General features: G+C 41.6%; 2 protein-coding genes across 4 annotated transcripts; both read left to right on the top strand.

The window, feature by feature from the left end:
• Positions 1–3633: 3633 nt before the first annotated feature.
• On the top strand, positions 3634–7692 carry panx2 (pannexin 2). Its single transcript, XM_029523678.1, has 5 exons — positions 3634–3862; positions 4799–5913; positions 6179–6314; positions 6764–6949; positions 7370–7692. The coding sequence occupies exons 1-5, from the start codon at positions 3634–3636 to the stop codon at positions 7690–7692; spliced, it is 1989 nt and encodes a 662-aa protein (XP_029379538.1).
• A 2047-nt stretch (positions 7693–9739) lies between these two features.
• On the top strand, positions 9740–15269 carry trabd (TraB domain containing). Of its 3 annotated transcripts, none has more exons than XM_029523919.1 (10): positions 9740–9788; positions 10277–10317; positions 10614–10668; positions 11260–11426; positions 11727–11867; positions 12159–12269; positions 12368–12507; positions 13162–13334; positions 13754–13850; positions 13966–15269. In XM_029523919.1, the coding sequence occupies exons 2-10, from the start codon at positions 10294–10296 to the stop codon at positions 14135–14137; spliced, it is 1080 nt and encodes a 359-aa protein (XP_029379779.1). In that variant the 5' UTR covers positions 9740–9788; positions 10277–10293; the 3' UTR covers positions 14138–15269. The 3 variants fall into 3 exon arrangements, with proteins under 3 accessions (XP_029379779.1, XP_029379778.1, XP_029379780.1); XM_029523918.1 differs by having other exon boundaries at positions 9754–9788; positions 9947–10317; XM_029523920.1 differs by lacking the exon at positions 9740–9788 and adding an exon at positions 9795–10187.
• Positions 15270–15619: the final 350 nt, after the last annotated feature.

Here is a 15619-nt window from a genome sequence, read left to right on the forward strand (position 1 = left end):
CGGAGGAAACCGGCTTGTGAAAAAACTGACTTGTGGCTCAGTCCACCTGATGAACATAGAAAGCCAGAGGATGCTGCAATTCATCGCTCAGCGGCGATGCACTAAACTAACAGGTAATCTGCATCATAAGGAAAGAGCGCCACAGCCACACTTACATTTTTAACAGTTAAAGCCATCTGTATTGTTTCCCCTCTAGGATGCCCACTGTCTAGTCACCATCCCCCTACAAGCCTGAGTTTCCCATACAAGTGTTGGCTACTCCCTTGTGGGCTCTACAAGGCTGTACTTTATTATACATTTGAGTAGGGTTCAGCTCTGTCGCATGAACCCACAGCAGCAGCAAGGGATGATGCTCCTTCTGTCTTTGATGACACCCCCCCCCCCCCCCCCCCCCCCCCAAAAAAAAAAGGAGAGAAAGATGCTTGCCACACCCCGTGAGTTTGAATGACACACATGTTTCCCATTCATTGTTTGCTCATCTCTGTAGCCAGTCCCACATTCACGGGTGACAGACAGGCTGTGAACCTATCAATGTGTAAGTAAAAGCCTGTTACCGCCTTGGAGTTAGGTTGTAGACGGTTTGAATAGTGTAGTAGTTTTTAGTCCAAAACAGGCTATTTATCATTTATTAGCACTTTTTAAAAATTATTATTATCTCTAGGTTGGATCAGTGTAACAGTCAAGTAATGTTCGTTGTAGGAAGCAGAATTTGTCATTTATCAGTCATATATAGAAATCGATTTCTTGCAACATAATTAACTTTATTAGTCGGTGTCACTGGCCATCATACACATGTCCTGGTACATCACTGTTGTTCAGCAGGTCGTCGAAGCGTGGGGAGTGTTGGACCACAGAGAATCTTAATGTGTTGTCTCATCCCTTGTTTCTGAGGAAGAGTCAGGGCAGGGAGGAGGAGCGGGGAGCTGGGGCGGCTGGGTGACGGAGGGGAGGGGTGTTGGTGGTGATGGTGGTGGCTGTGGAGTGATGGGGGGGGGGAAGGCGGAACAAACCGGTGTGCTCCGATACATGCTGTAGCTGCTCGCCCGCACTGCAGATTAACTCTTACGGTGCCGGGCGGTACAGCGGAGACATGGTGAGTGGATTTCTGTCATTTTCTCCGCTGCGATGTCCAAAAGATATCTGAGCAGAGGAGGAGGAGGCAGGGTGGCTTTTCCGCTTCTGGCCTTCCCAGTGTGGACAGGTAGACAGCTGATGCAGGTATTGAGAATCTCCTCACTCTTTCCCTCTCTCTCTCTCTCTCACTCTCTCTCACACACACACACACACACACACACCGCTTGAATCGGCGTCACTTGACGTCCAGTTCATCTCCTCGCTAGTTTTTCGGGAGCTGTCCGCCTCTCAGGTGCTGAAACGGCTCGCCTGCTGTAATGTCTCCGCACTGTAATGTCTCCGCCGGAAGCGTGGTCCTCGTGGTTGCCATTCTCCCAGTGTCCTGGACTCACTGAACTGTTAGGAAGACACCAGCGACAGGCATCCTCACCCAGCATGAGCTAACCAGGACGTGCTGAGCTTCACTGAGGATACTTTATTTTTTCTATCAGTCTGAAACAGCATGTCTTTCTAATTGTATCATTGTGCTCCTGGAGAGAGGACAAGTGTCAGAGACATGGGTACTGAAAGTTCAGTCCTCCTCAGCCGTCACCGCATTCATAATGAATGAGCGCACCTCCATCTGCTGCTGTTGTGGAGTCTCTTTGCGTCCAGCTTTTCTGGAAACAACCAAGCAGGATGTTGTAGTAGCTGAGGAATGTGGGATTCCCTCTCTAAACACTACTGGTGCCATCACCCAAGAGGAATAATCTGTCGGACTGGAGTTGAGCCAGTGGCTCACAGAGCAGCAGCCTCCAACTGAATTTAGACTAAAATATGATGCTGTTCCCTTTAAATTTAAATTATGCAAAGTTTGTTTCCCCCCTTGGCTCTTGGATCTTGACAAAGTTACCATGGCTGACACCAGGCGGTATGTGCAGAGAAGAGTGAAAAATATATACTGGATGTCCGCTTACCCTTTAAAGCATGCTTTGTATGCTTTCTCACTTATAACTCTAACTATTAAATTAGGCTGGAAGCATTGAATAATGCTCACAGATGATATTTTGAAGGAATCTGCTCTGATCTTTCTCAACATGTGGGTGAGACTGTAATAGTGCTGACAGAAGAACGCTGTCCTCTATACTTGGGAAACTGCAGACTCAAGGTTCCACACGCTTAAGTGTTCTTTCCAGACCTGGACCAGAGAGCATTGATTGGGTGGCTTTAATAGATGTGTGTGTGTGTGTGTGCGCATGCATAATAGAAAGAAAGTGAGAGAAGGGCAAAGGAAGTGGTGGTGGGGGGGGGTGAAAAGAAGGAGGAAAAGGCAGAGTGAGAGGTTTGTTGATGGGAAGCGGTGATGTATTCATGCTCCTCACAAAGGACATTCACATAACCTTCAATGAACATGCAGCAGCCTCTGGTCCACTGCACAGCTACAGCACAGCACATTTTTATCATACATACAGTGTATACATGCACACACACACACACACTGTCAAACTAACATTCAGACACATATTCCTATACAATACATCTCGCTGACAGCCTGATGTGAACACACTGTTCTACACACAAAATGACCACCAGGAGTCCAGAGAGTGGCAGGAGAGAGTGTGGGATGGCACAGACATGGTCTTCAGGGGATTTGCCGAGTCTCTTTCAATCATTTTATAGAGTTTGGTCTAGACCTGCTCTATATGTAAAGTGCCTTGATGTAACTTTGTTATGGTTTGGCGTGATACAAATAAATTTGATTTGATTTGATGGTTCAACTTTTAACCAAATCAATTCTGGATTTGATCCATTTCCGGTAAGCACTCTGCTCAGAAGCTAAACTCGTCCTTTAGTGTCCTTGCTTTACCAAAAGCAAATATCCCCCACAGATTTATCCACAGTGATACTCTCCTCTGATCAGACAGAAGAGTAGATGGCCTCAGCCGCATGACTGCATTATAAGGAGCAGTTAAGGGGAGCATGAGTCTTTTTTTTTTTTTTTTTTACACTTTGGCTAATTTCATGGATAAACACTAAACGCACAGACAATATGTCCCCAGCAATAACATCTTGTACCTCATTGTACCTTTATAAAAAATAATTGGTTTTCTGTCTTTCAGGAAAGGACTGGTCCGAGTTTCTCATGACCGAAGCCCACAAAATAACTCTTCAGCCAACAATCACTCTCCTTGGGGAACACAAGGACACCTCCTAAACTCGGCTCATTCCTCATCCTGCCTCAGACTGTGTGGACAGAAGCCAGGTGCTGTGGAGACGGGGCAAAACGTAGGGACGCACACCGAAGAAGCAGAGTGAAGAACTTGTTTCTGCACATTATAAAGGGAAGAGCTGTGGGAAACTGTAGAAAACTGAAGAACACAGACCACACAGTATGACCTGCTTCTTTCCCACACATGGTGACAAGCTGAAGTTGGCCACACATTTGTGCGTGTGTGTGTGGCTGTGCGCAGGTTTATGTGTGTAGCAGACTCTATTAAGGACTTTTTAATTACAGGAGGGAAAATCTGGCCTCCCCTCCAGTCCAGAGGGGAGTTTTAGTGTGCGTCTTTTCTTTTCCGGATGCAGAATATCCTTGATCAGAACTTAGACATGGCTACAGCTCTACTCGCTGGCGAGAAGCTGAAGGAGCTGATCCTGCCAGGCTCCTCTCAGGATGAGAAGGGTGGCGCGTTGGCTAGCCTCATGGTGCAGCTCAAACTGGAGCTGCCCTTTGATCGTGTTGTTACTATAGGGACGGTTATCATCCCCATCCTGCTGGTCACCCTCGTTTTCACCAGGAACTTTGCAGGTGAGACACAGCCACTAGAGAGAGTTCATTAAGTTAGAAGCCTTCATGTCAGACTTTAGAATATACACATACAAATGAGTCCAAAAGTCTGACACTACTTTTAATTCTCACTGTCTAAAAGATACAGGAGAGCTTAGTGTAGCATTTGTGTCTTCTGTGACAGACAGTAATAAGTGGAAGTGTAAGGAGGAGATTAGGTTGGAAAGAAAAGGGAGCAGTGAATTGGTGGAGCAGACCTACGGCAACAAAGCGCCTGAAAGTGACGGAGTCAGACTGGAGATATGAGGTGATGGACTATTGGCAAGGGTTAGGAAAGGTGTTTGGTCACAGGGGACAGGAAAGGATGGATGAGAGGGATGTTAGTTCTTTGCTGAGTCAGATTCTCTGCAGGAAATCATTGAACCAGCTGGGAGCGAGTGTTTAACTTAAGCAGCAGAAAGCTGCGGGTGTTCTGACAACTTTTTGGGTATTTATGAAAGAATAGAGTACCTCTATATGATTTGTGCTGAACACATGAATGATTCTCAAAGATTCACACAGATACCGAAACAATTCAACGAAACTGAGATTAAAATGATACACAATACTACAAAGTCAACGTGCATCTATTTTTGCAAGTTGCAGCCCTTGAACTTACAATTAAAAACAATGGCTATCTTTCCTTGAGCGCTTATTCAGGTGTGCAATGAAGGCAAACACTTAAAGCATTACCATATAAGCACTGAATGGTTTACCTGGTCTCAGTGAAATGCAGCAAATATTATAATATTATAATATTTAAAAATATGGTAAAAATAAGGCCCAGGCTGTAGCATTGCAACATTTCACTTTTGCTTTACTTTCAGCAAGTAAGCTCACTGTCCGTTTAGAGGTATAATCATCCAAATTGTTAAAAGTGACATTTGGCCTGATACTGTCTGTCTGTATTCTCCACAGAGGAGTCAATATACTGTTACACACCACACAACTTCACCAGAGACCAGGCACTGTATGCAAGAGGCTACTGCTGGACGGAGCTGCGCGACGCTGTACCTGGTGTGGAACCTCATCTCTGGCCTTCACTGTTTGAACATAAGTTTCTGCCCTACGCCCTGCTGGCCTTTGCTGGAATTATGTACATCCCTGCTTTGGGCTGGGAGTTCCTTGCTTCTACACGGCTCACTTCAGAGCTCAATTTCCTGCTTCAAGAGATTGACAACTGCTATCATCGAGCTGCAGAGGGCCGAGCCCCAAAGATCGAGAAGCAGATTCAATCCAAGGGACCAGGCATAACTGAGCGAGAGAGGAGGGAGATCATAGAGAATGCGGAGAAGGAGAAAAGCCCTGAGCAGAACCTGTTTGAGAAATACTTGGAGAGACGAGGTCAAAGCAACTTTCTGGCTAAGCTTTACCTGGCACGCCACCTTGCTATTATTTGCCTTAGTTCCATTCCTATTTCCTACCTGAGCGCCTACTATGCCCGCCAAAGGCAGAATGAATTCACCTGTGCACTTGGTGAGCCTCCGGACATTAGCAGCTATCAGGAACTAAAGCTCAGGGTCAACTGTAAGCTGCCTGCTGTGCAGCTGCAGCGCATCATGGCAGCAGTGGACATAGCTCTGCTCTGCACCATGAACCTCATCATCCTGGTTAATTTGCTGCATTTGTTTGTGGTGCGCAAATCCAACTTTGTATTTGACAAACTGCATAAAGTTGGTATCAAAACACGGCGTCGCTGGCAGAAGTCTCAGTTCTGTGATATCAACATCCTGGCCATGTTTTGCAATGAGAACAGGGACCACATCAAGTCTCTCAATAGGTTAGACTTCATCACTAATGAAAGTGACCTCATGTATGACAATGTGGTCAGGCAGCTGCTGGCTGCGCTTGCTCAGTCCAACCACGACGCCACACCCACTGTTAGGGATTCTGGGATACAGACGCTTGATCCCAATATGGATCCCTCTGATCTGGGAGTGGGAGAAGTACCTGGGGAGCCGTTGGTCATCAAACGGCCCCGCAAGAAGATTAAATGGATCCCAACTTCAAATCCTCTTCCTCAGTCATTTAAGGTATGGCAGTTGCCTAAACACATTTTCAGTCTTGTTCCCTTAGATAAACATTAGCGACTGTAGAAGTGAAACAGGATCCTCCCATGCACAATAATACAGAATAATATGTCATATTACATATTGCCATGTTAACAAGATGCTCCCAAACAACACCATCTCCCTTTTCTCTAGAATTCTTGAACTTTTTTTTTTTGTTGTTGCCTTTATCAACCTGAACTACAGTGATCTAATAACCTGCTTATATGTTTTTTATTGCTTTGTAAAGGAACCCCTAACCCTGACACGTCTGGAAAATCACACCAAGCCTGAAAAACCCAAACCAGTGCGACGAAAAACGGTTGCAGACAGCTTCATTGCACCACTTCTGGATAGCAAGAGTACACAACACCCAGCAACAAAAGGTGTGTGTGTGTGTGTGTATATATATATATATATATATATATATATGGTTTTTTTTGTTTTGTTTTTTTTTTAATCAAACCTGTTTCAAACCGTAATGATTAACCTACAAAGAATTAGCATCTGCCACCCACCCCTGAGATCTCCAGAGCTATTAGTGTCTTTTAGCTTGTTTTAGTTTTACATTCTGCACATTCACTCTTTTGGTCATTTTTATCTCTTTGACCACCAAACTGTCAATTAGCTGTTTTCAACTCCTTTTCAAATCCTTTTACGTATTTTATTTAAGTGCAGTACAGCAAAAACACAAATTAAGTGCCCAACTAGTAAATCAAATAAATGCTAGAAAGAAATGTTTTCAAACTTTTCCATTGTTCATCGCTTCAAAAGGGCCAGAAAATCGGTTAAAGCTGCTTCGAATACAGTTTCTGCTTCCTATTTTCGTCAATAGATCTAAGTGGTATTGAGAAAAAGCACAATCGCAACTTCTCACTGGATGTTCACCCGTACATGCTGACTATACGTAAGCCCAAAGTGGAGGCAACAACCACAGAACCTCTGCCCTCCGATCACAACATGGATACGGTGTATCTTGAAGGAACACACACTATTGTTCATGTGTCTGGTGCAATTACAGGTAGGCCTCATCTTTCTGTGCCTCTTTATGGTTCCTGGAGGAATGGGCCAAATTTTAAAGGAATTAATTCCAGTCAAAACTAATTCTAGTCAAACAGACTGTAACATTTCATCCTACTGAGCGATGCATTGACCTGTGAACTATTTGGTGTCATTATTTACTTCATACTGGTACATATCAGTAAATATTAATCATTTTGTAATCTTTAGCCAATTAAATTTAACATGCAAAATGTGATGTATCTTAATGTAAATTAATAATGAATCGCTCTCTTTAGGAATGGTAAACAGTAAATATATATGATTTTACTTTTCAGAATTTGTCCAGAAAATATAATGGTCCGGGTTGTTAGAGAGGAATTATTATTGTTTTTTTCTCTCTTCTCATACCTTCTCTGGTATTTCCTCCTTAACCCTACAGAGACTAAGGTCTGCTCTCCAGAAGCGACCAACACTTCATTTTCTACAGTCCCTCTGACCACCACTACATTTGTAAATGGCGTGAGCCCCAACCCACCATCCAGCGAGGATCCACTCAGTCCCAAATCCTCCCCTCCTCAAAGGGATCCTCTCACTCAGACAGCAGAAAACCCAGAATCTCAGACACCACCCCTGGCCAGAGCCCCCACACACCAGCTGCTGAGTATACATCACACTCTGTTTGAGGAAGAGGAGGATGAAGAAAACCGTAGAGACAGATTGGCTGAGAGACCGGGGGAGCTAATTGCTGCCGGGGAATGTTGAAGAGGAATAAGAAAAGGAACAGTGACTCAGATTCCTTCCCTCACTACGCAACGCTCTCTGCACATGACCAACATGTCAATATCTTCTTCCTATCAACAGCCACCTCTTCTTTGAATTAACTCATACACTGCTGTGACAGGTGGACCTGGTTGACTGATGTAAAATGGCAATAGTTGTAAAAAACAAACCTAAAACAAAACAAAAAAACTCTTGAGCTTTCAGACAAAAAAAATAGAGGATAAATAAGACAGAGTTGTGTATCTGATAGCGTTGACCGCAGTATTACTGTTGGAAATGATGTCACATTCATGTCTCAGGATGACTGTGTACAGCTAATCACCCTCCAATGAAACCAGCAGTGATATAACTCAACAGGGTGCTACAGTGCAGGGTGAAACAAACTATATCAATAAGGTGTAAAGACAGGATGAACCGCAAAGACAGCTGAGTGAACTCTGTTTAAAAAAAAAATAATAATAATAATAATACACCTAAGAAATCCATATTTGCAAACAGGACTGCATTATGGCTTCAAACAAAATGTATTTTAACATATATGATAACGCTTAGTCCCTTTATCCCAATAGCCAAGTAGAAAGGTAGCTCACGCAATACAAGTGTTGAGATCTGCACAATTAATATGCAAAAGATCACAATATATTTGTGGCAATAATGTATGCGCTTAAAGCATCATATTTCACATATATAGACACTGTATATGACTCAGTGTTTCGTGGGGTGTATAAAGTATAACACGTCTCATGGCTTTATCATTCCCATTTCACCATTAATTAGGTACCTGTATTAAGATCTTGACTGAACTATACTTGCACGTCATTAATAATAAGGAAATTGGCATATATTAGAAAAGAACGGCAATGAAAATGTGGCTTTGTAAGACAATATGAAATTTCAGTACTGCTCAGTTGTGTCTAATAGGAAAGAAATCTTTTGAAAGCTAGGAAAAGAGAACTTCTGTGGGTGTTTACTTCTTGAAAACTTTAATGTGACTTTGTCGTGATGAATGGAGTTGGACTCACTGGTGAAGTATTTGACTTCTGTGTTCTGCCGACTTCTTGTGGGAGTGCTGTGATGTGAAATGGAAGAAGTGATGAGTAGATTTTGAATCGTTCCTTGCTGGAAGGTTTATACTATGAAGACAACGCTTTTGATGGTCATCTGCTGGTCTGATGTGATCTATTTCTATTTCAGGAGTCATGTCCTCATATTGTGCTAACACTCGCTTGACTGGCAAAAACCTCATGAAGGAATAAATAGAATAGTTAGAATAGTTTATTTGTTTGATGTAAAACTAAGCATATATGTGATGTTAGCACTTTTCACAGGGAAAAAGTGAATGGACAGGGGGATTAGACCTACCACACTTTCTCTTTATGCATATCTTGCAGCTGCACACATGATTACAGGAGCTTCACTCAAAAAAAGGGAACTGTCTGCACCAATATGACATCTACTGTAGAAGACTTGAGTGCTTTTATCTGGGCCACCATAGATGGGCCTGTGCATACTATACTCATCTCCCAGGGCATTTCACTTAACAGACAACTTGGGGGGAGAAAAAAAAAATTCCCCCCTCACCCTCCACTCATCTTCAGTTTCAGTGATAATTCATGTCATTGTTATGATACTGGATGGCTCAAAAATCCCCTTGTTGGACTACTCAAGCACAAAAATGCATCCAAAAGCACTTTAACACTAGTAGCACGAGTGTGTGGAAGAGCATGTTACCTGTTGTAACACAGATCCAACTAATAACGAATCTTCTGTGTAGATTTTCACATTGAGGCTGCTGAACAAATAAATCTCCCACAGTCTTAATGAAAAGGTGGAGAACGGAGTCCAGACTTTGATAATATACTGTGTGCAATGTTATATTGAAAACAAACAAACAAACAACAACAACAAAAAAACCAAACAATTTCTTTAATAATAATAATAAATAAATAAATAAATACATAAATAAATGTGCGTGTCCTGCGAATTAATGACTACATATCCCAGAATGCACCGCTGCTGTCAGCCGAGCACCGGAGCGCAGCCGAAGAGCAGCACAGTGACAGACGGGCTGGTGCTCAGTAAGTTGAAGCTATTCATTTGTAGACAAGTGTCCTGTTTTAACACAGGACACTTGTAACATTTGTTGTGAAAGTATCCAATTTTAACGTTTGTATTTGACTAATTTTCTTTTTTGCCTTTTTTATTTTTTGTTTGTTTGTTTTACCGGACATGCTAGCTTGTGTTAGCTTCAGTTAGCTGTCGGGTTGCTAACCACACCGTTGATCTCTGGGTAAACAGAAGTAAAGCTAGCTAGCATGGAGACCTGCTGCTGGGCAAGACGCTTCTCCTCTTAGTGTACCTCCACCTTTTCTGGCCTCGGCGAAGACAACAATTACTCCATCAGAATCGGTGACACCGACCACGTTTCCTCCAGGAGCCTTTAATCGTTGACCGCGTTTAGACTAGTCAGCACCCCGGTAAAGCAACGTCAGCAGTCGGTAACGTTTTGTGCCGCAGCTCGCTGTCTGTGAACGGCTGTTTTCTTTCTGCTCTCTGTCTGTCACAGCTTTCAGTGCTTCAAACATGGACCAAGACAACAATTCAGAGGTGTGTAAAAAAGAAGAAGACGCATCTAATTGTGTTTGTGTGTGTGTGTGTGTGCGACAGACAGTTTTTTTTTTTTTTTTTGTTTTTTGTGGGGTTTTTTTTTTTTTTCTCAAAATGATAAGGTTCCTGTCATTATTACCGACTTGTCCGCTTGTTAAAGATGTTTTGTAACAGTTGCAACAGTTTCACGGATCTATTACCTAATAATGTGCACCTTCTCTGACTGGTCACACTTGGATAAAAATATAATCTCCTTAATCTGTTTAAGATCTGTTTGCTGTTTTGATGTGTCACAGGATGAGTCAGTGGGGCCGTCAGAAGAGGAACTTCCATGTCTACCTCCAGGGCTATGTAAGTTATTGTGTTAACGACTGCTGTATGTCATCAGAAAGTTGGTGAGGTGCCTATCTAAGACACTTGTCATTTTACCATTTTACTTCTCTGTTGTGCAGACTTGCCTTTAACAGCCTGACAATTCAGCAGCTGCTGTCTAAATGGCAAATCTGTGTGGTACAGGAATAAAAGTTTTCAAGGTTCAATGCTCAGGTTTTACTTAGATATTATTAAGTGCTGTTGTCTGCAGCTACTTTCGTTCTCTAGATCTCCAGTCACTTGTCGCAGCTTCAGAATGCCGCTTTTCCTGTTTCAAATGCATGTTGTCTTTACTCTTGGCAACAGGGCTAGTTTAGGACCAAAAGGTTTTTTAAATATTCCAATGATCTTTTCTTTTGTACTGGGCAGTAATTTAACTCTTTTCCATCACTGGTGTTTTTTCTGGTTGTGTCAAGTTTATATTGCTGAAGAATGAATTGTCAAATCTGCAGCTAATTAATTTAAGGAAATGTAAAATAAAAGAACATTTGTGAAAATATTAAATGTATACTCCCTTTAATAGAAAACAATAGAAATGATAGTTTTTCTGTTTCTGCTCTTATTGTCTAGCTGACGGTGAAGCAATGGGGTTGCTTTGGCAATTGCGAGCTCAGCGCCGCCAGTCGTCTCCTGAGCTCCCAGAGACAGTGACCCGTCTTACTGCCCCTGATGGAAGCCTCCTGTACCTGGTGGGCACGGCACACTTCAGTGACAGCAGCAAAAACGATGTGGCCACGGTGAGTCCGTGAGGATTTACAAGAGGATATGCTAAATGCCATTTACACCCGTTTTAAATATGGTACTCTGTGAGCAATTTTGTGAATATGGAGAAGTGTTATATCACTTGGAAGTGATGATTTACCTTTACACACTCTACACATTACAATTGAATTCCTGTTTTGTCAAGCATAATCTTGTTGTCCTCATTCCAAATCGATTGCTTTGTCTGTACTTCTTCCCTCACTGCTAATTTTCTATTTGTTTCTTATTCCTGATCTTATCTTGCATACCTACTGCTCTTTCCTTCTCTCTCTCAGACAATCCGGGCTGTTCAGCCAGACGTGGTGGTGGTGGAACTGTGCCAGTACAGGGTGTCTATGTTAAAGATGGACGAGAATACACTGCTGAAGGAAGCCAAAGACATCAACCTGGAGAAGGTTCAGCATGCCATCAAACAGGTCAGACTTTTACAAAGATGGAGAGCGCCGATGTGGAAAAGTTGAAACAATTACACAGAGATGATGACAGTTAAGTTTACTCTGAATCAAGCAGACATGCACTCCTTGTTAGTGGGAAAATGAATATCGCACTATGTAGCAGCAAAAGACAGATTACATTTTAGTAAGAAGCTTTTTTTTTTTTGTTTGTTTTCCCCACTTGTGCGATTCACCTTCTCCTTCTTTTCCTTTCCAAAACAACATTAATATAATAATCACTGTTCATGTCTGAATGAATATTTCTGTCGACAGAATGGGCTGATGTCAGGGCTGATGCAGATTCTCCTCCTCAAAGTTTCAGCTCACATCACAGAGCAACTGGGGATGGCTCCTGGAGGAGAGTTTAGAGAGGCATTCAAAGAGGTAAAGCACACAAAAAAATTAAGAAAGCAGATGATCAAACTTTGTTTGTTTTTATGTTGTTTTCTTTTTTCAATCTTGAAGTTATTCCTTGCACACAGGCTGGACAGGTACCATTTTGTAAATTTCACCTTGGGGACAGGCCAATCCCTGTGACGTTCAAGAGAGCTATTGCTGCCCTCAGTCTATGGCAGAAGGCACGTCTAGCGTGGGGTCTTTGCTTCCTGTCGGACCCAATCAGGTATAAACTCATCCTAAGCACAGTGTTATGAGACTGCCTTTCTCAGTGCTTGTTATTAATGCTAATGTTAAGCAAAAAAGAGGTTCCATAATTCTGAAATGTAGATAATTGCAAAAAATTGTTGCAAAATTTGAAGAAAAATGATTTGAGAATGAGTCTAGTCAGTGAGAAGCAACCCCCTCTCACTGTGTGGCTTAATGAATTCAGAACTTCAGATCTTACCATTTTGTAGAAATAGAAAACAAGGTTTTAAAACTGAGTTTAAATTAAACAACCAGATATCCACAAATTGGAAAATTAGTGGTCATAGTAGTCAAGATTTTGGTTAGAGGAAAAAAAAAATGTGAGCATAAATGGTATTGGTGTTATCTTTAGAACCAGTGAATGTGCGCCCACTCATATTTTCTAAGACACATGCAATTTTGCCCACATGTGTAAGATCAAACTGGAAGATTCCTGCATGAAGCGATTGTGTGCTCATCTGCCAGTGTCTCCTAGGTTGTGTGTTGAAAATGCTGCAGCATTCTCAAATGCATGTGGTCTGTGTGTGCACGCATGCAAAATTCTAACATTAAACACTGCTGTCAGTTCCTCTTCCTTCACTGTACAATGCTACAACCAACAGAAAACAGCATTTTGTTTTTCATGTTGCAGTAAAGAGGATGTGGAGAAGTGCAAACAGAAGGATCTGCTGGAACAGACCATGTCAGAGATGATTGGCGAGTTTCCCGCCCTTCACCAGACCATTGTTGCAGAAAGAGACATCTACCTCACACATACGCTCCGTCAGGCTACATGCTGTGTGGAAGCTCCCCCCGATGCCCAGAGTGTGTATTGCATTGTTCAAAAAGTTTATAGCAACATCTTCATCATTTTTTCATAATTATATTTCAGCATATAGGTTTTTATCGCTATAATTGTGTTCTGTCGTTGCACATAATATGTGTATTTTGATATATGTGGATATGATTATAACGGTTATACTTTCATTCAAACATTGCACTTTAGAATTTGACGTTACTTTTTAAAAAAAAAAATTTAAATTTAAGGTCACAATTGTACATTTGTTCAACAAAATTTCTATATCATGAAATATACATGATAATTACATTTTAAAAAACAATTACAGTGGGGACTTGCTCAGTGGTGCAGGAGATTATCTGATTTAATAGACGATGGTAATTCTGAAGAATATTAGGTTGCAGCAATGCAGACTGTTAATATAAAACATTTTATACTGTTGTAGAAGTGCCTGCTGTGGTGGTGGGAGTCGTAGGGATGGGTCACGTTCCTGGCATAGAAAGAAACTGGGAGAAACAGCTTAATATTAATGAAATCATGAGGTATGTTTGTTTTGTTGTTCTGACACAAGTATACATTATGTATTCAGTTATAGAAAATGCACTGTAATTGTGTTTGACAACAGCTGCTCAATGTTTATATCTGCCTCCTTCTCAGTGTTGCACCTCCCTCACGCTTTGGCTGGGTTTTGTGCACAGTCATCAAAGGCGTCATGCTGGGGATGCTGGGATATGCCTGTTACCGTGCTGGAGGGAGTATAGGTAGAGCCATGCTGTCTTTACCTGCTGTCCAATCAGTACTGGAGACTCTGCGGCCACCCCCTGCTTGACCCCACTATTCTTTTCTCAGCCATCAGTGACATGACCTTTTGATTTATAAAAAAAAACAAAAAACAATGCATCTATCACCAGTGGCCTTAAAAACAGGATATGGGTCTGGAGGAAAGGGTTCACCAGCCCGCACATGATGAACTAACAAGAACCTCGGGAGGTTGACAGCCTCCCACCTTGTGTTGATGTCCCTGTAAGAGCAGCAGGGCTGTACTGCCAAAGAAACCATGACAGTACTTTTTTTTTTCCATATTTTGAAGGTTTACAAATGCCAATAATTCCTTTCTAATAGCTACAGTATGTTTTCCCACTATTGCTTTTCATAACTTACACACAGAAATTTTATTCAATTCAAAGTATCATCAGCAACTGTCCTCATTTCATCTGCCCTGATATGACTGAGCCACTTTTTCGATTCCTCTCTACTTATTCCTGTCATCTTTCATGTGCCAGTCAGCAATTTATTTTTTTTGGTAATTGGCACTTTGGAAGAGGTGGACTCTTGTATTGTGCATGCAGTCTATGGAAGGCCCAAGAAAGGAAAACTGAAATTCAGCAAGAACTTCAATAAAGGATCTGTCGAACCATAATTTAAGAATTCATTAAAAACCTTCAATTTTTATATTTGATGCAAAGAGTGGCTCAATGTAAAAAAAAAAAAAAAAAAAAATATATATATATATATATATATATATATATATATATCTCTGAATTGGAAATTTTTACCATCATTTTTTGTAATTGCTGAAAATCTTCTTAAAAGGCATGTTATTCAGAACTCCTAAATTGGCTGGGCATAAGACAAAATTGACTTATTCCATATGTGCATGGAACATCGACAAACAAGTGCCTCATATTGCAGCTGTAAGGGCTCGTGGTTAAGTGAAATGGCAAAAATGTGTGTTATATATTATAACCAAATGGCCGATGCAGCTTTGTAAGAATCTGCCCTTATATTAATGAGACCCAGTAGACAAACGTAGGATGAATTATGTCATCCTAAATATAGACATCTGTCTACATTTGTGCTGTCTCGGTTTCAGCTGAAATGTCACCATGACCATCTACATTTTATATTCACTCAGAGAGACCTGATGCAGGACAAGATTAAATGTGCCTCAGGATGACAAATACATGAGTAGTGTGATTTGTATACTTGATTGTACCTCTGATTTGAGGCACCTTCATCTTTGGGCTTTAACCAACTCCATCTCTGAGTAAAGGTTTCACTTGACACTGAATTATGCATCGTACACAGAAAGCCATTGCTAAAAACATTCAAATTAGAACGTCTGGCATTCAGCACACCAGCTGTTTGTACTGTTTTGATATATGCATTATCACTTCCCAGTCTGATGTTAAAACGGTGCCAGAAATTGATTGAACAGATGATTAGACTTTTCATGAAGGGAAATTAGATATGCGCTTGTTTTGACCACTCGGAAGGAAACTGACTCTTAAAGCTGGTCAGTGTTGGGAGG

The sequence above is a fragment of the Echeneis naucrates genome, chromosome 16, assembly GCF_900963305.1.
Source record: "Echeneis naucrates chromosome 16, fEcheNa1.1, whole genome shotgun sequence".
NCBI classification, from domain to species: Eukaryota; Metazoa; Chordata; class Actinopteri; order Carangiformes; family Echeneidae; genus Echeneis; species Echeneis naucrates.